The sequence below is a fragment of the Eptatretus burgeri genome, chromosome 14 (assembly GCF_056783735.1).
Source record: "Eptatretus burgeri isolate ZD-2024b chromosome 14, Ebu_testis_v1, whole genome shotgun sequence".
Taxonomy (NCBI): domain Eukaryota; kingdom Metazoa; phylum Chordata; class Myxini; order Myxiniformes; family Myxinidae; genus Eptatretus; species Eptatretus burgeri.
In genome coordinates, this window is record NC_140974.1 from 12,808,273 (window position 1) to 12,829,063 (window position 20,791).

The following is a 20,791-nucleotide window of genomic DNA, read 5'->3' on the forward strand; positions in this document are numbered from 1 at the left end:
AAAGGTGTAGAGTTCTAGGTCAGAGAATGTAAGTACTCATGTGAAGGTGTAGGGTTCGAGGTCAGAGAATGTAAGTACTCATGTGAAGGTGTAGAGTTCTCGGTCAGAGAATGTAAGTACTCATATGAAGGTGTAGAGTTCTCGGTCAGAGAATGTAAGTACTCGTATAGAGGTGTAGAGTTCTAGGTCGGAGAGTGTAAGTGCTCGTATAAAGGTGTAGAGTTCTAAGTCAGAGAATGTAAGTACTCGTGTAAAGGTGTAGAGTTCTAGGTCAGAGAATGTAAGTACTCGTATAAAGGTGTAGAGTTCTAGGTCAGAGAATGTAAGTACTCGTATAAAGGTGTAGAATTATAGGTCAGAGAATGTAAGTACTCGTATATAGGTGTAGAGTTCTAAGTCAGAGAATGTAAGCACTCGTATATAGGTGTAGAGTTCGAAGTCAGAGAATGTAAGTACTCGTGTAAAGGTGTAGAGTTCTAGGTCAGAGAATGTAAGTACTCGTATATAGGTGTAGAGTTCTAGGTCAGAGAATGTAAGTACTCGTATATACGTGTAGAGTTCTAAGTCAGAGAATGTAAGTACTCGTATAAAGGTGTAGAGTTCTAGGTCAGAGAATGTAAGTACTCGTATAAAGGTGTAGAATTCTAGGTCAGAGAATGTAAGTACTCGTATATAGGTGTAGAGTTCTAAGTCAGAGAATGTAAGCACTCGTATATAGGTGTGGAGTTCTAAGTCAGAGAATGTAAGTACTCGTGTAAAGGTGTAGAGTTCTAGGTCAGAGAATGTAAGTACTCGTATATAGGTGTAGAGTTCTAGGTCAGAGAATGTAAATACTCGTATATACGTGTAGAGTTCTAAGTCAGAGAATGTAAATACTCGTGTAAAGGTGTAGAGTTCTAGGTCAGAGAATGTAAGTACTCGTATAAAGGTGTAGAGTTCTAGGTCAGAGAATGTAAGTACTCGTATAAAGGTGTAGAGTTCTCGGTCGGAGAATGTAAGTACTCGTATAAAGGTGTAGAGTTCTAAGTCAGAGAATGTAAGTACTCATGTGAAGGTGTAGAGTTCGAGGTCAGAGAATGTAAGTACTCGTATAAAGGTGTAGAGTTCTAGGTCAGAGAATGTAAGTGCTCGTATAAAGGTGTAGAGTTCTCGGTCAGAGAATGTAAGTACTCGTGTAAAGGTGTAGAGTTCTAAGTCAGAGAATGTAAGTACTCGTATATAGGTGTAGAGTTCTAAGTCAGAGAATGTAAGTACTCGTGTAAAGGTGTAGAGTTCTAGGTCAGAGAATGTAAGTACTCGTATATAGGTGTAGAGTTCTAGGTCAGAGAATGTAAGTACTTGTATATACGTGTAGAGTTCTAAGTCAGAGAATGTAAATACTCGTGTAAAGGTGTAGAGTTCTAGGTCAGAGAATGTAAGTACTCGTATAAAGGTGTAGAATTCTAGGTCAGAGAATGTAAGTACTCGTGTAAAGGTGTAGAGTTCTAGGTCAGAGAATGTAAGTACTCGTATATAGGTGTAGAGTTCTAGGTCAGAGAATGTAAGTACTCGTATATAGGTGTAGAGTTCTAGGTCAGAGAATGTAAGTACTCGTATATATGTGTAGAGTTCTAAGTCAGAGAATGTAAATACTCGTGTAAAGGTGTAGAGTTCTAGGTCAGAGAATGTAAGTACTCGTATATATGTGTAGAGTTCTAAGTCAGAGAATGTAAGTCCTCGTATATATGTGTAGAGTTCTAAGTCAGAGAATGTAAGTACTCGTGTAAAGGTGTAGAGTTCTAGGTCAGAGAATGTAAGTACTCGTATATAGGTGTAGAGTTCTAGGTCAGAGAATGTAAGTACTCGTATATACGTGTAGAGTTCTAAGTCAGAGAATGTAAATACTCGTGTAAAGGTGTAGAGTTCTAGGTCAGAGAATGTAAGTACTCGTATAAAGGTGTAGAATTCTAGGTCAGAGAATGTAAGTACTCGTGTAAAGGTGTAGAGTTCTAGGTCAGAGAATGTAAGTACTCGTATATAGGTGTAGAGTTCTAGGTCAGAGAATGTAAGTACTCGTATATAGGTGTAGAGTTCTAGGTCAGAGAATGTAAGTACTCGTATATATGTGTAGAGTTCTAAGTCAGAGAATGTAAATACTCGTGTAAAGGTGTAGAGTTCTAGGTCAGAGAATGTAAGTACTCGTATAAAGGTGTAGAGTTCTAGGTCAGAGAATGTAAGTACTCGTATAAAGGTGTAGAATTCTAGGTCAGAGAATGTAAGTACTCGTATATAGGTGTAGAGTTCTAAGTCAGAGAATGTAAGCACTCGTATATAGGTGTAGAGTTCTAAGTCAGAGAATGTAAGTACTCGTGTAAAGGTGTAGAGTTCTAGGTCAGAGAATGTAAGTACTCGTATATAGGTGTAGAGTTCTAGGTCAGAGAATGTAAGTACTTGTATATACGTGTAGAGTTCTAAGTCAGAGAATGTAAATACTCGTGTGAAGGTGTAGAGTTCTAGGTCAGAGAATGTAAGTACTCGTATAAAGGTGTAGAGTTCTCGGTCGGAGAATGTAAGTACTTGTATAAAGGTGTAGAGTTCTAGGTCAGAGAGTGTAAGTGCTCGTACAAAGGTGGACAGTTGCAGGTCAGAGAGTTAAGTATTCATGTGAAGGTGTCGAATTCTTGGTCAGAATGTAAGTACTCGTGTAAAGGTGTAGAGTTCTAAGTCAGAGAATGTAAGTACTCATGTGAAGGTGTAGAGTTCGAGGTCAGAGAATGTAAGTACTCGTATAAAGGTGTAGAGTTCTAGGTCAGAGAATGTAAGTGCTCGTATAAAGGTGTAGAGTTCTCGGTCAGAGAATGTAAGTGCTCGTATAAAGGTGTAGAGTTCTAGATCAGAGAATGTAAGCACTCGTATATAGGTGTAGAGTTCTAAGTCAGAGAATGTAAAAACTCGTGTAAACGTGTAGAGTTCTAGGTCGGAGAATGTAAGTACTCGTATAAAGGTGTAGAGTTCTAGGTTGGAGAATGTAAGTACTCGTATAAAAGTGTCGAGTTCTTGGTCGGAGAGTGTAAGTGCTCGTACAAAGGTGGACAGTTGCAGGTCAGAGAGTTAAGTATTCATGTGAAGGTGTCGAATTCTTGGTCAGAATGTAAGTACTCGTGTAAAGGTGTAGAGTTCTAAGTCAGAGAATGTAAGTACTCATGTGAAGGTGTAGAGTTCGAGGTCAGAGAATGTAAGTACTCGTATAAAGGTGTAGAGTTCTAGATCAGAGAATGTAAGCACTCGTATATAGGTGTAGAGTTCTAAGTCAGAGAATGTAAAAACTCGTGTAAACGTGTAGAGTTCTAGGTCGGAGAATGTAAGTACTCGTATAAAGGTGTAGAGTTCTTGGTCGGAGAGTGTAAGTGCTCCTACAAAGGTGGACAGTTGCAGGTCGGAGAGTTAAGTACTTGTATAAAGGTGGACAGTTGCAGGTCGGAGAGTTAAGTACTCGTATAAAGGTGGACAGTTGCAGGTCGGAGAGTTAAGTGCTCATGTGAAGGTGTAGAGTTCTAAGTCAGAGAATGTAAGTACTCGTGTAAAGGTGTAGAGTTCTAAGTCAGAGAATGTAAGTACTCGTATAAAGGTGTAGAGTTCTAGGTTGGAGAATGTAAGTGCTCGTATAAAGGTGTCGAGTTCTAGGTCGGAGAGTGTAAGTGCTTGTACAAAGGTGGACAGTTGCAGGTCGGAGAGTTAAGTACTCGTATAAAGGTGGACAGTTGCAGGTCGGAGAGTTAAGTGCTCATGTGAAGGTGTGGAGTTTTAGGTCAGAGAATGTAAGTACTCGTATATAGGTGTAGAGTTCTAAGTCAGAGAATGTAAGTACTCGTGTAAAGGTGTACAGTTCTCGGTCGAAGCATGTACGTACAGAAGCCCCATGTTTTTTTGTTCGAACCGAAGCCCAAATTAAGCTATCACATATTTTTGGCTTCCATTTTTCCCACAATCAATCACCATATTACAATCACTAGAGAATTGTTAAAAATGCTGTCAACTTGATTAATGCTTTAATCCTCCACGTCTGTAATTGTTACTTTCGTCATTGTAACCTCCCATTTAGCAGTAATGGTGTCTGACAGAACTGGGAGACAAGGGAGGTGAGTGAGGGGGGGGGGGGAGAGAGAGGGATGGTCAGCCCTACAGACCAGTATTCGATATTACTAACTATCCTGTCTCACAGGATGGCACCAGGTGTAGCACCACTCACCTTTGAACTTTCTATATTTATTCGGTTTGATTTCCCACCCGACTATAAGCTGTCGGGTTGGTGTTTAACAGGCAAGGGATTGCCTTAACAAAGTGTGTCGTCTCTCAGATAGACATTAAGCTTGGTGTCCCGTTTGATAATATTAGCTGGTGGACGCTCAGGATCCCACGGAGTTTTTGCTGGAGGGTAGGCAAGTTATCACTGACACCCTGATCAAACTCCATATTCCTGCCCAGATTACCGTTGGGTCGGCAAAGCCAAACCAGCAAGTGCACGCAACTTTGGCAGCACAGAACCTCGCATGGACAGAGCACCAAATCGACGAATTTACCCACAATTCCATGTGAGAGTAGTACCAACCTATGCATCATTTTGCCAATCTTGAAACGATCCCAGATTGAAGAAATTAATTTTTACCATTCAATCAATCTCACAAGGGGGAAGCAAACATCAGCACAAGGCATTCGATGTAGGTACTAACCTCAAATCAGAGTTACAAGAACTTCCAATGAGTACTGCTGGTGTTGGCATCATCATTGTATCATACTATTTGTTTACAATGTTGGAGCAGCCAAAGCAGTTCCTCGGCAAGGGTTAGGGTTAGGGTTAGGGTTAGGGTTAGGGTTAGGCTGGTTGGTTGGTTGGTTTGCCATTGCCTTCTAAGCAGTGAGCCAGGGCAGGAATTAGTAATTTGGCCAGGGTGCCAGAAAAAAAACAAAAAACTTGTCTACTCTTCATGCAGGACACTGTGGGATCTTTAACATCCACCAACTAAGGCTAGCCAATGGGACACCGGGATGACAGTTCATAGCTGGGATAGGATTCAAAACCAGGCTTTTTCGACAACTCAATGGTGAGCACACATACCTCTAGGTCTAGGGTATCCTGAAAACCCAATCAAACAATCATAATCAAATAAAAACAGCCTCAACATGCTGATTTGAAGTCACAGGTAACGCAGTTTGTACTCCAATTGGTCTTCGACTCATTATTTGACCAAGAGGAGACAAACTGGTCTCATTGTTAAACCAAGACGACATGGGAGGAAAGAAACAATAAAATCGGTGTATGGATTATGTTATCTTTAAAGGAATGTGAAAAGTATAAAATGAGCCACAAAGATAATGAAAATAAACCACTGCATGGTCGATAACTCTATAAGGTTTACGACCCTAATAAAACGTTACATGTGAGGCCAAAGAAGCTCATGCCTATAACACACCTGCCTGCCCAGCATGGCATCACGTGGTAGCGTGAAGACCCGCACAAGGAGGAAAATAGCCGAGGTGCAAAGTCCTGCGAGCAGAGACCACGACAGCGGGAGGGGCAGCATCGTGTAGGTCGCAAAGAGTGCAAAAAGCGCGTACGCGGCTCCGTCGCGGGAAAACCCGCAACCGACACCGATGGCGAGCTGCACGCTCAGGGAGAGCCAGGTGAACACCCCGGCGGTTTGTAGGTACCCGTGAGAGGTCGCCTGCTTGCGCACAGTCACGATCAAGCACATGAGCACCCCGAGCGCGGCGAATGTGGCTGCGAGTGCGGCACGACCCACGCGAACCGCACCAGCACCCAAGACCGCGTGCAGAGCCAGCAGCGCCGCCTTGAAGGACACGTCGATGAGGTTCATGACGATGAGAGACTTGCGCCGCTGACGGAGAAAGTAGCGCTGGTAGAGACGTTCGAGGTTTCGGGAGCGAAAAGCCCCGCGCAGGGAGGGCAGAATAAGACCCCTGTAGGCAAGACCGCGGCTCAGCAGAAATTCTGAAGACCGACGTCCCGGATCGTGTCCCGCTCCGCTCAATTCGCTCTCGGTTGAGCTCTCGCTCGCCTTTCCGGGGTGCACCTTGCCCGTCGCTGAGTGGCGGCCACCTCTGCCAGCAGCGTCTAGATCCTGGCCCGTCGCCTTCGGCATCTGGACGCTGCGCTGCGCTGTGATATGCCTCACCGCCGTCTGCCATAGCAAGCCCCCTGGGCGCGCCGAGCCACCAGGAGGGCTCCCTGCAGCTGGCGCGTCTCTGTCCCCCGACGTACTGTTCGCCTCGTCCGCTCCCGGCTCCATCGCTCCTCATAGATGCCGAGCTTCGATCGGCCTGCAGGCGCCCGCACCCTGGTGCGGAGACAAGGGGAACAATCAAACGACCCAGGCGAGGACATTGACGAACGGTTCATGCATACACCTCTACTCGCTCGCTCGCCATCGCATTGTTCATCATGGCTCTCGTTGGCGGGTTTAAACGCGATCAAGCACTTTAAAAACGAGCTGCAGTGGCGCGCGGAGCACAGCACATGCCGCACATGCTTCGGTATTGGCGACGCGGTGTGCGCTCAAGCAATACTATATATATATATATATATATATATATATATATATATATATATATATATATATATATATATATATATATATATATACATCGTACATATGATGTAGATATAATGAGTATCTCATGTATATGCAGCACACATATACGTACCATGGGGCATGTGGCTGTTCGCGGCTGCGGAGTGACCGCTGAGACGAAAAGACGCGGGCGTCCCTTTCGTCCCGTTCAGCCTGCTTGGCCCGCTTGTAGTGTGTATACGTGTGTGCGTGTGTGTGTGTGTGTGTGTGCGTGCGTGTGTGTGGTAGCAGCGAACGACGATCAGTGCATGCTCTCCTCTCGTCCGCACATCTCTTTAGCGCACACCGTACGCATAGCTCAGAATACTTGCGTTTTCTCGCATGGAGTTATTGTGGGTACGCATGATCTTCCTTGGTGTACCCTGGTGTGACACGAACCCACGGGCTATGAAGCCATTCCCGCGTCGTGCTGTGGCTTCCCTGAATGGAAATTATACCAATTTTATTGTCGGTTCTTATAATTATTCAATATAGGATCGAGTATCCTGAACGAGCAGAGAGCGAGTCACGGCTCAAGGTGCAAGAAAGGAACGGTTGATATCGTGGGAGGGAGACAAATGGTCTTGCGGGCTCGGGTGAGATCACCCCTCCCTCCTTACAACAGCCTCCTGTCCCCCTTACTCTCGACTCTCCTTTCCACTCTGTTCCCCTCCCCATGACAAGGAGGGCAGAAATGAACATTTTCAGGACAGGATCAAATGATGAACCCTCAATTCTGCAACCCATAACGGTTAGGGTGAGGGGTTCTGCAAACAAAAAGGGTTAGGGGGTAGTGTTAGGTGTTCTGCAACCTAAAATGGTTATTCATCCCAACATGCAAGATGGTGATCATCCCTGCACGTGTACCATTTTAAAATAAATAGGCCCGAGCGGGCTGACGGTCATCTCTTGAGGTTATAGTTCAGACCTCTGCTGAATCCAAAATCTGGAAATGTCATCGACATTTGACTGGAGTCAATTTTGGGGAACTCCCCTGGGAGCACCCCCCCCCCCCCGATCCGAAATCGAAAAATCTAAAACCGAGCAATCCTGTGGGTCAGACTGGAAGGGCTGTATCGGGTTTCAGAGCAATTGGTTGGTAAATAAGGGACGAGTAAGAATCCGAAGTTTAATGGGGTAACCCCCCATTAACCCCCCCCCACCCCCCCCACCTCCGAGCCCCATTATCCAAAATTGAACAATCAAAGCTCAAGAGATTGTGTGGGCTACTGTCTTGTATTCATATGTCAAGTTTCAGAACAATCAGCCAGGTTACAAGGGAGTCGTCGCAAAAAAGTCAAAGGACGACCGGACAGACGGACAGACAGACTTCCGGACATCATGACCCATTTTATAAATTCATCTCTTCGAGAATCTAGATGAGATGACCGAATTATGAAGAAAACACCTCATTTTATGAAAGAAATCAGCAAATACAACCCGTTGCTTCGCTGAGGGGAATATTTAAGGGGGGAGGGGAGACGAGAGGAGTGAGAGAGGAGGGAGGTTAGGGTGAGGGGTGAGGACAGGGAGAGGAGGGACTGAGGAGGGAGGGAGATTGAGGCAGGGTGGGGAGCGGGGAAGGAGGGAGGAGCGAAGAGAGGGAAGGAGGAGTGCAGAAAGGAAAGGTAGTGTGAGGGGAGGGTCCGCCCTGACATAACCACCATCCAGATATGTCAAGAGAAGGCAGTGTGAGGGGAGGTTCCGCGCAGACACAACCAACATACAGACACATCCAGACATAACCACCATCCGGACTACATCTATACAGATGGGGGGGGTGGGGGAAGAGGAGGCAGAGAGGGAGGGGTGGAGGAGCAAGGAAGCAGGGGGGAACGAGGAGGGGTGGTGCAGTGAGGTAGGGCAAAAAAAAAAAGCAGTAAACTGGAAGGGCACTCGGTAGAGCACATACCTCCGCCACACAATGCCTGATCCTCGAGAACATATCGGGTCCCATACATTTTTGAAATATCATGCTATATATCGTTTTTGGGCCTCTCTCTCAAGGGTGAAGAATCATTTTATATATTAAATAGTTCTTGTATCCAGATTCAGAGCTTCACGAAAATCAAGTCAATTTGCCCTCGTCACACACCCAACATGTCCACCAAGGTTCGTCCGAATCCGTTCACAACTTTTTAAGATATTGTGCTATTATATATATCGGTTTAGTCCAATCTCTCAACGGTGAAGGATCACTTGAAAAATTATCAGATCCGGATCCGGATTCAGATCTTCACCGAAATTGAATCAATTCTTCCTTGACGCACACCTGGCAGGTCCACTAAGTTTCATCCGAATCCGTCCACAACGTTTTGAGATATCGTGCTGCATATCATTTTTGGCTCCATCTCTCAATGGTGAATAATCACTTGAAAAAATTCGAGTAGTCGGATCCGGAATCGGGATCTTCACCAAAATCTAATCAGTTCGTCCTTGTCACACAGAACAGAACCTGTCCACAACTTTTAGAGATATGCTGCACACAAACAAACAAACAAACAAACAAACAAACAAACAAACAAAGCCAGACAGAAAAGGGTGAAAACATAACCTCATTCAAGTTTTGTGGCGGAGGTAACAATGCGGAAATAAAACACAACAATTACAAACATTAAAATGAATTACATTATAATAAGTGTTGTTACGATTGGGGTTGGATACAGCACATATTGTTACGAATATGGCAGCCATGAGCACACACCAGCCAGAGTCCTTATAGATCAGTTTTATCGGTAAGTATGTGTTTCTAGGTGGGGTCCCGTCCTATGTTTGATGGGTGATTAAATGTTCGTGCGCTGCGGAGTTATTTTGATAGTCAGGGTTTTCTTTTACATTTCCCCAACAACAACAACAACACTCTGCTCGTGGCATTCTTCCCGCGCTCGACGGCATGTGTGAGTGGGCGGAGTTCAATGAAGGACTTGGCGTCTCTCTCGACCAATCAGAGAGATGCGAGTGAGTTTGCCTTCGTTCGACCAATGGGGGCCCAACGCAGGACAATATTGTTGCGCATTTGGAAGTTTATTGCACACAACATACAGGTCCTATAGATCAGTTATATCAGTAGGTACATGTTGCCAGTTAGGGTCCCGTCCCTGGGCTAACGGGTAATTAAATGTTCCTGCGCTGTGGAGTTATTTTAATAGTCAGGTTTTATTTTCGTTTATTTTTCCACCAACAACAACGCCGACGACACCGCATCACCCTCACTTTGCTTCCTTCGCCTCACTCTGGCCGACGTTATGTTGGGCGGAGTTCAAGGAAGAGCCTCGTGGTGGCCCTCGACCAATCGGCATGCTACGGGTGGGGTGACCACCACTCAGCCAATCAGGGCCCGTGACAGGAGGAAAGGGGTCCTTGTGAAATAACCACGCCCCCGGGCCAATCAAGGAGCTTGCCGCCCATTTGGGCCAGTGGGAGAGACGAAGAGCGATTTTAGCGCCAAAACCAGCCAGTGAGAGAGGGAGGGTCACGAGGAGGACCCCCCCCCCTTTATGAAGAGGGGGGTATAATTATAGGTGAGGTCTGCACGTTGGTGGTTTTGTTCAGGTTCTGGCAAGAAGTGCCCGCAGGTTGTTCTGGTCCTGGCAGGAAGTGTGTGTTCTGGGTCTGGCACGGGTTCTGGTTCTGAGAGTTCTGGAAAGAAGTGGACATCTGCACGCAGGGCGATTGAGTTCTGAAAGCGTCCGCGCATGGAGTGGTCGATGCCACGAAGGGTCTTCTCCCGCCAGCTTCCGCCCTGCCGACTTCGTTCGCCCAGAGCCCGGCCGTGAGGGCGTCTGGATCGTGCTGGGGGTCCAGTTCTGCCCCGAGGACCTGGTCCTTGAAGACCACACGAGGCGGACAGGTCCAAGATAGGCCTCAATAAAGACCATTTGGTCCGATCATTTTGGGTGTGTGCGTGTGTGTGTTCATGGCGCCAGTCAGATAAGTAGTAAATTGTATGTTTTTATTTTTTTGCTTGTATATACAGTACATGCATTTATTAATATTCGGTTTAACTCTGCTCTTGCGTGCTTCCCTCATTCCCCAATTGTGAATAACTACCCGATAGTTATTCAGCTCGTTCGTGTCTATTCCTTCATTGACTTAGCATGCTGGGTGTTGGGAAATTAACCAGGCCGTTGCCGGTGTAACGGAATATATGGGACTGACGGATCTCGGCGATCAAACCGCTCACGGTTCGAGTACGCTAAGCGGCTCGTTCCGTACGGGTGCCGTCGAGGGTGTGGAGACTCGGTATTTTGAAAATTGGCGAATAACCCTGTACCACATGGTACAAAATATTTACCCTTCACGGTCCGAAAGGGACCTGTACTTTTCCGGAGTTTTCCCAAAAGGTTAGATCTAAATTCTAGGCGATCGGTCGAGCCGACTCTACTGCTCCATCTGGTGGTCGTGCTCGTGGTCGACGCCCGGCCCCGCAACAATATTACTCATCTTCCTGTTTGAGGGGCGGTCCGCCGTGACGCCCACCATGCCCCTGGTCCAATCAGCGGACTTGGCGCCCCTTTTGGCCAATCACAGGGGCAACGAGCGGATCGCGTGCCAAAACCGTCCAGTAAGGGGGGTGGGTTACGAGAGGGAGTCCCCTCCCCCCTGGACGGGGAGTGAATAATTGTTTGGCGCGACCCAACTGAAAGCAGTTGGAGTTGGGGTTTGCCGGCCGGATCGTCTGGGATCGCTTGGCCTTGCCTGCTGGCGCTCGCTGCCTTGTCTGCCCTCGCGCTGGTTGGCGTCCATCCTTCATCCTCCGTCCCTGGTACTTGGAGTGGCATCGTGGTTGCGGGTTCAAGTCCCGCCGATCCAGAACGTCGAAGACCACACGAGGTGGACAGGTCCAAGATAGTTCTGGTCTCCAGCTCACCTTTCCTCGAGCTGGAAGCCTTCCATAAAGACCCAATGGGGTCCATTTCTGGGTATCTGTGTGTGCGTGTGTGTGTGTCCGTGGGCCCCGTCTATAAGTAGAATTGTTAAGTGCTTTTTGCTGTAAATTATTTGCATTGCTTATTCGGATAACTCTGCTCTTTGTGTGTTCCCTTCTCCCCATTGTAAATAAATCCCCTCTTGTTGAATGTCCCAGCTCGCCCTTGTCCTTTCTATCATTGGTTTGCCACGCTGCGAATGGGAATTAGGAGGCCTCATTGCTGCCGTAATCGTGCAATCGGCCCGGCAGGATTCTGGTACTCTCCGCTCGGGGTACGACTTGGATCCGGCTCGGTAACGGCCCGGATCGCGCAGATCCTGCCGAGGGTGAATTTCCCTAGTAGTTTGGACGACGTGGGTATTTGGGTAAATTGAAATTGGCAATTAACCCTATCCCACGTGGTCGACCTATTGGCTATCTCCGGTCCGATAAGGGACCTTTCGGATTTATCTGAAAGGTACGACCTAAATTCCGGGTGTTCGGTGGAGCTGACTATACTGCTCCATCTGGCAGTCATGCTCACCACCGAGACTCGGCCCCACAACAGTATTGCCTGAAGCAGGCTGCCCAGTTGAGGTTGAAGGCTGAGAAGAAGAAATTGAGGATAATTCGCATGGGATTTTTTTGAAGAACTGCACAATGGAGACTTGAGTGGCTGCCTTCATTTTCTGTTCACAGACCTTGTAACATTTGAGGACATTCTCCATCTCTCTCCACACCTTGGAAAATCTCATGCAGTCAAGATCATGCTCATCACACACGACTTGGTTAGAATGATGAGAGCGTGAAGGACTCGCTCAGAATGATGGAGCTCGGAGGACTCGCTCAGAATGACAGAACGCGAAGGACTCGCTCAGAATGATCCAGCGCGAACGGCATGCTCAGAATGATGGAGGGTGAAGGACTCGCACAGAATGACGGAGCGTGAACAGCACGCTCAGAATGACGAATTGCGAACAGCTCGCTCAGAATGACTGAGCGTGAAGGACTTGATCAGAATGACGGAGCACAAACAGAATGATGAAGTGCGAACGATTCGCTCAGAATAATGGAGGCTGAACAACTCGCTCAGAATGAGGGAGTGCGAACGGCTTACTCAGAATGAGAGAGCATGAACGACTCGCTCAGAATAATGGAGGCTGAACAACTCGCTCAGAATGAGGGAGTGCGAACGGCTTACTCAGAATGACAAAACATGAACAGAATGAGGGAGTGCGAACGGCTCACTCCGAATGACAGAGCATGAACAGAATGAGGGAGTGCGAACGGCTCACTCAGAATTAGAGAGCATGAACAACTCGCTCAGAATAATGGAGGCTGAACAACTCGCTCAGAATGAGGGAGTGCGATAGGCTCACTCCGAATGACAGAGCATGAACAGAATGAGGGAGTGCGAACGGCTCACTCAGAATGAGAGAGCATGAACAGAATGAGGGAGCACGAACGACTCGCTCAGAATGACGGGGTGCGAACGACTCTCTCAGGACGACAATGCGTGAACGACTCTCTCAGAACGACGGGGCGCGAACCACTCGCTCAGAACGACGGGGCGCGAACCACTCGCTCAGGAAGACAGTGCGCGAACCACTCGCTCAGAATAAAGGGGCGTGAACAACTCGCTCAGAATGACGGGGCGCCGATCCCTGGTTCGGTAAAAGAAAAAGTGATGAATGCCTTCGCGTTCCGCCATTTTAAGCAGCTCAGGCAGGGCGGAGACTTGTTGCGTCAAAGATCGGGAGGGGACGACGCTCTGGGAACAAAGTTTGTGTCTTGGCCTCTGATTGTTGACAACGCGTCTTGATTGGTGTGCTCCCGAGGCACCACCCCCTTCTGTTATCAATCATCTCTTGCCAACGTTTCCGTGCTCGCACTGCTGTTGTTCCTCGTAATGGGTGTTCCTCGCTCGCTGTGTTTTCCCGCCAACCGCGTTCAAACAGGCAGAAGGTCTTGGCCCCCTTTCTCCTTATGAGCTGTTATTCGTGTGAGGTGTAGTGGTTAATAAAGGTGGTTGCATACGGTGCATGTATGGTTGGTTAAAGCAGGGAAGTTATAAAGTTAATGGGACTTGATATATGTGTCACGAACTTCTCAAATGTGTCTGGAGAAATGGAGAAACTGAATTGATCTCATGTCTAACTGTGCTTGGGAAGAGGAGAAACCGAAATAAATACTGTCGAAAATGCACAATGGTAACCACCGTATGTGGGCTGGGGATCGCAGGTTAAGAAAGGAGGCTCAGGCAGTGTTCGAAGGAAGAGGTGGAGGAGGAGGAGGAGGAAGAGGAGGAGGAGGAGGAGGAGGAGGAGGAGGAGGAGGAACTCTCTCTATAGCCCCCACAATGCATATTCCCCATCTCCCATAAACCATGGATGGGGCTAAGCACACATATAAATGAGAAAACTGACTCGGGGAATCCACATGCTCGGATGTACGTTTACCCAGGGGCCAGTTCTGAGAACCATCACAATATTATTTCTTCATCACCTCATTAAAACGGTGGAATATTTAACTCTATTTTCCCTCTTCTACACACCTTGATATTACACCATTTCCAACATCTGCAAATGATGTCATCACCGACGAGCTGGGGAACGCCGATTGGACAGAGGTGTGTGCGTCCCTCCCTTCTAATGTACCATCTGGAATATCAAAATACCTGTGCAGTCGTTGCAATACATGCGACTTCATCAACCCCATGACATCAATATTAGGACCAAAGCACACCATCAAAAATCAATGATCATTTTACCTGAAGCACCTCCAATATAATGTACTGTAGTTCATCTTCATGTAACGTGGGATTCAACAGCTCAGCGCAACGTGAGAGTGTGGTCCAGTCGTCTTTTAGTCCAGTTTGAAACAACCAAACCTGTATGGTCCAACAGCACAAACGGAAACATCACAATATGTTTACAACCATATACTTTACAAAAGTATTGGTTAAACAAGATACTGTTAAATTCTGCAAGCATGTCATCAAGTTGATCCCATATGAAAAACGTGAAAGGCATTCGATAGAGCACATGCCTCCGCCACATAATGCCTGATCCACAAGAACATATCGGGCCCAATACGTTTTTGAGATATCGTGCTACATATCGTTTTTGGTCCTATCTCTCAATGGTGAAGAATCACTTAAAAAATTATTATATCCGGATCCGGATCCGGATCTTCACCAAAATCTATTCAGTTCATCCTTGTCACACACCCAACCTGTCCACAAAATTTCATCTGGATCCGTCCCCAACTTTTTGAGATATCCTGTACACAAACAAACAAACAGACAGAAAGAGGAGAGGAGGAGATTGGGACCAGACTCTGTGCAGAGCGTTGGTGCTGCTTAAGTTGTCTCCTTGGCTGTTGGGCACAATCCTGGACGGGTCGCCACTCCGACACAGTATACCAGTATGCTGGCATTCATTTAGCCGACCTCGGAAGGATGACAGGCAGAGTCAACCCCACCTGGAATTAATTCAACAGCTGAGCGGGATTTGAACTCAGGACCCTAGGATCCAAAGCTCACCACCCTAACCATTAAGCCAACACCAGGCATAGACAGAAAGGGGTGAAAACATAATCTCTTCACCTTTGGTGGCGGAGGTGCTGCAAACTAGGTGTCTACAAATTGTTTACCAATATAGTCCATACTGCAAAGGAATGGCAACTTAAGACTATTCCATTCACGGATATGAAGGAAACAAACACGGTCAAAAACAGACTTTCAAACATGGAGAAACATGTCCCTTCACGACAAAATACAAGACACACAATCACAACAACACTTCTTAGTGACAGCGTAATAGCTCTCACCCTGGCCGTCGAATCACGTGAGCAAGGCCCGTCAAGCTTTAAGAACTAGGCCCGGTCAACTACTTTGCATAGTGCAGCTCATGTCTGTACCAAAGGACATAAATGTCACTTCAACCAACGACGCACATACAGCACTCCATGTAATGATGTCAAATCAAGAGACATTCTTACAATCATCATCTTACCCTGAAACTCGAGTTATAAGATCTAGTCTGCAACAACCCCTCCGTGTTAATCAGTCCCCCTTGTGGACTCTTCCATTTCACTTTGTGTCGGAGGTGGACGAGGGGAAACAGAAGTTGAGGGAAAGCTCCAAGTTGAGAGAAACAGAACTGGTGCTATAATTGACTCAATGTAGCAGTCCAAACTGCACCGTCACACACTTCCCTGCTTGAGAGTTGATGTCTCATCAACCGTACATATCAAACACTTACAGTTTGCTTAACAACTGCATAATTAATCAGTTTGATTGAGCTCTGGTAGCTAAGACATTTGGATCGACACTAGTCGCAGCATTAGCTTCCTCAAGTACAGATGTTGGAAAATGCTGGAGGTTAGGATGGTACCCTGCATTTTATCAAGACGACCTTCTCAGTCCATCACACGTCTGGTCACATTCAACAGGTCGTGCATGAGCATCTTCAGGGACAACACGAACATCATCCACTTTCGATTTTTTTTGACTGGAGGGCTCGTGGTGGGTTCAGACATGTTGGGATCAGTACCGTCAACAACCTCAAAGACTTCAGCGGCAGGAACACCTGTTACTTGCACTGCACTTTCAGAATCTACCTCAGGTTGTGGAGTAGGCCTTCTCTCACAGGATGCTTCCTCAGAATTCAGGAGATGCACATCATCCACACACAATTCAACGTCGCTATCTGACTCATCAGCAGTTGAGCAATCACCAGCTGCCGCTTCGGGTACAGCCACACCAGGGAGCATACTGTTTGGTTCCATGCCTTCCACAATGCTTTTGGCATCAAGCAGCTCCCTTCTGTTAACTGTCTTTTTGGGGTTGCCCTTCCTTTATAGGCTCAATGACGTCATGCGACTTCAAAACTACACACATGATTTCAGTTAAATTTGACCACAACCTTCATCACCGTGATGTACCAAAGCTGACTGACTGTTGCTTCTGCAGTCTTATTTTTACCTCCGCCACTGAAGGCGGATGGGAGTTATGTTTTTACCTGTTTGCTTGTCTGAGCATATCTCAAAAAGTTGTGGACCGATTCAGACGAGATTTTGTGGACAGGTTGGGTGTGTGACAAGGATGAATCGATTCGATTATGGTGAAAATTCGGATGTTTTTTTTGAAAAATGACTCCACCATTTTGAAATGGGCCAAAAAGGATATGTTGCACCATATCTCAAAGGGTTATGGATGGATTTTAACAAAACTTGGTGGATGAGATTTTGGTTCAGGTCAGAAGATCCAGCTTATCAGTGGGATGCAAAACATAAAGTGTTCAGCCCGAAGGAGGTCAGTATGTGCTGATATTTCGTATTCGCTGGTATTCCAGGCACAAGTCCGGGCGGCAAAGTCAAATAAGGGTCGTGATCACCACAGTTTGCCTCCATGCTGCAGAAGGTGGTGGGGTTGGAGGTCAAGGCTTGGTCCCTCTGCCCAGCAGGACAAAAGACACCCCTTGATGAGTGAGCGAGAAGGGGCGTGTGATGTCACAGAGTAAGGTGGGGGGACCGAGTTAGTAAAAGCGTATGCTACTAGGGGAAATGAGAAGACACCCCGGAATCGACCTCGTGAAAGGCTGCGCCGAATCTGCAGAGCTGCCATGCCAAACCATGCCCCCAGCCAGCCACACCTCTCCTCCTTGTAGGAAATTTCGGTTTTAGCCTGACTTTTCAAGGCGAAGTAGTGTGAAAATACAAAAGGGTTGCCTGTCATAGGCATTAGGCATGTTTTTGCTTCATGTATGTAATCCAGCTTGCAGCGGTTTATTATCTATACACCGCCCGAATAAAGTGATGAGCAATTTGTGCAATGAATTAAGGTATTTTTGTGCGTAATTTTGGTTTTTGCCGAAGTTTTCAAGGCCAAGTAGTGTGAAAATACAGAAGCCTCGCCCATCATTTTGCCTGACTTTTCTGCGAGGTTTTATATAGATAGGAGGATATTGATTAATGAGAGGATTAAGTGCGCCAACAATGTTGGCACGCAAACTAAAGTAGATAATAGTCATTCTTCCACAGCGCACAGTGCTTGGTCGTGTCTCTCGATCAGGTGTCCTTTGGAGTTCATATCTGCCGAGATCAGGTCAGGTCACTTTGGGCAAGACCAGTTTCATTACAATATGGTGCATCAGCAAGAGTCTGGCAACCTCCAGTTACTGATCGCTCGGAAGAAGAGATGTGTAGGTGGGAGTGAAGGAGGGGTGTTGGGAAACAAAAGGCACCAATGATGTTAATCTGACTACTCTTGGACTATGCTCTTTCATACAGAAGTCCAATTGCTGGAAAGGAAGAGAAGTGGTGACAAGTGGGGCCAAGTAGTTGATGGGTTTTCATGTACAGGAGTTTATGTTTTCGCAGGTATTGAGACATAAATAGGTGGAGGTTCATCTCCTGCATTGGCAATTGTGAGTACTGTATTCGATTTGCTGTATCAACCATTTTTGAGTTTCATGCTATTGATGAGATGCTTCATTAACAATGACAGAATTTTAAAATCTGTTCCATTCAATGGCTTAACACTGTCCATGATTTTTTTGTTACCCTCGCCGAAGGATTTGGAGAGGGTATTGCATTTGGGTTCCTTTCGTTTGTATGTCTGTCTGTCTGTCCGCACAGAACTTTTGTCTTTTTCTCCGCAACCTCGTCGGATTGAGACGAAATTTTCACCATCGGTGCGACTACTCATGTAGAATGTTATAATGATGATTATGACGTCATAGGTGACATGGTGTGGCAGCCATATTAGAAAAACGGGAAAACTTTGAACCTCTCTCTCTCTGAAACCACACCAAGTGAAAAATTGAAACTTGGCACACAGCAAGTACTCATGGAGAATGAGATTTTTTTATGACATTATAGGTGCTCTCTTTATGACGTCATAATTGCATATGTAGAACGCCACATCCAATCAGTATGAAAAAATTTGAGTCATCTTGGGATAAAATGTTCCACAGAAAAAAAATTTTATGACGTCATCGGGCACGTGATTCAGCTGCCATATTGTTTGAAAAAAAAAAAAAACCTTCAAAAATCTTCTCTGAAGTGGCTGAACATATTGAGGCGAAACTTTACACGTATGACTGCCTGTCCATGAGAAACAAAAGGTTCACACATATGATGGCATTGGTTATATGGCTTGGCAGCGATATTGGATTTATCTGAAAACCTATAAAAATACACCACTCAAAAGAAGTCCTGGTGAGGGTTTGCAATCTCCGATTGCTCTTTTTTTCTTTTCTTTTTTTAATGTCACATTAAACTAACCAAGCCATAAAGAGTAAAGACCCTACATCATTTTTATGTACCAGACCGTTAGCAATGTCCCTGAATCTCTTAATGGATCACACGCAAGATGGCTCTAATTCAGTACATTCAAAGATCTTCAATTGCAGGAACCACAAGCATATGATTCATGATCCACCGGGAACAGTTAGCATCTCCTGACTTGATCAGCCTTTTGGTGAACCACGTCAGATGGTGATTGAAAACTGTGATACTCTCCCGCATTTATGAAAACAATTTGTATGGTTATAGTTTATTTGTCAAAGATGAAGCACCCTCAAGAGACCATCTCCCACATGTTGTTCAGACACCACATATTACTGCATTCCCCCCTCCACCCCTTCGCTACAAGATCCCTTATGGAATTACTTGCAAGTGTGCACACCCCAAACCCAAGGCTTGTGATTCATCCAGGCAAAGTTCTCCCAGGGAGATAAGAAGGAAAAAGAGTATCGAAATAATTATACACAGAAAAAAAAAAGAGGTAAATAGAATAGGAAAAAAGTGTTGCATCATCCATTCCAGACAAAGTTGATTTTGCAGACAATGAGTGTAACTCATAATGACAAAATGACTCCAGCTGATATGCTCCGTTATTAACGGTGAATAAATGCTTTCATAGGTAATGCATTGCAGAAGCTTCTGATTCGTCTCATTTTAAAATTTTCTTCATAAACGTATGCTTTGGGGATGAATAGGGCAAAGTTCTCATGTAAACCAGACTTAATATCCATCCATTTATTGGGACCACCCTCTGTGCAGAGCATTGGTGCTGCCGAAGCAGTCTCCTTGGCTATTGGGTACAATCCTGGATGGGTCACCACTCCCGACACAGGATACCAGCAAGCTGGCACTCATTTTAACAACCTTGGAAGGATGACAGACTGACTCAACCACACCTGGAATTAATTCAACAGCCGAGTAAGATTTGAACTCGGGATCCTCGGACCCCAAGCTTACCACCCGAACCCGAATCATTTGATTGAGGTTTTCGACAATGTTTCTGGGATTCTAATCACGACACCATGGTGTCACTTTCTGTGCTGAACATCCATAACGACACTCAGGACCGAATGTATCACCATCATGTATTATTATCCAATGCCACTAATCCACAATGACATGAAGACAGCTTCCAAATTTGTTGGTTTGCCGAGTGATTGAATATTATTGGAAGTTTGTTCTAGTTTGCCCATTGGTAAGAACTGTGTGCCAGCATCAAGAAGCAGCCTCAGTCAGCAAGGGGCAAGTTGACCAAACAAAAAGACCTGAGCACCTCCTGATTATACCATTGGTGTTCATTATACTGACTAACTGAGCAAGCAGATGTTGGCCTCACAGTTATACAGAGAATATCCAAAGACAAATCTATTAGATATGGCAGGGCACGGTCATCAAAGATTAATCTAAACAGCAAGTACTGCACCTAATGCCCAGGGAAAAAAAAAACTTGTGGAGGATCTCAAATGTCATTGCCACTGACGTTTTTGGAGTTGATCACAGGAGGTGATTGTGTCTCTCGACAGATCACAAGAGGTGATCGTGTTGACAGGATGCAACAGAAATAAACATGCAAACAATACACCCTATATATCAAAGTCGACCTTCGACCATAACCCATGGAAAGTTGATCAGATAGATATTTACAGCCAAAGAAGACAGTATGACCTGATAGAGCAGGTTCTTCAACAATATCTGTTCTTAATCCACTTGCAATAAAACGCAGGAACACGGATTGGTGCTAATGAGGATGGTCACGCCACACGGTCACATCATCCTTCGTTAGTCGATGCACGCGGGCGGCACTGAGAAGCGATTAGTATGCAGCAACCATGTTGGCATCGCTTTGATGCGAAGCTTTATTATATTCTGTGAACTACAGAGAGATCAAGAAGTTATGGGCAGGATAACACGGTGCATTTCCACTCAGAAAACAACCTTTGCTGGTCCAGACAGCATTTGGTCA

At 45.9% G+C, this 20,791-nt stretch overlaps 1 protein-coding gene across 5 annotated transcripts in view; it reads right to left on the reverse strand.

Moving 5' to 3' along the window:
- The window catches only part of ADCY8 (adenylate cyclase 8), a 331,462-nt gene that overhangs the window by 100,979 nt on the left and 209,692 nt on the right, over nucleotides 1-20,791 (reverse strand). Inside the window, exons 1-2 of one of the 5 annotated variants that reach the window (XR_015051030.1) lie at nucleotides 6,703-7,158; nucleotides 5,451-6,335 (exon numbers count right to left, since the gene is read on the reverse strand). Coding sequence is in view for 4 of the 5 variants with exons in the window: in XM_085853744.1 (XP_085709870.1) it covers nucleotides 5,451-6,287 (837 nt within the window). In the remaining variant the exon portion in view is untranslated. Of the gene's footprint in view, nucleotides 1-5,450; nucleotides 6,533-6,702; nucleotides 7,159-14,287; nucleotides 14,408-20,791 lie in introns of those variants that run through there. The other 4 variants (XM_085853744.1, XM_085853746.1, XM_085853743.1 and 1 more) reach the window with 4 other exon arrangements.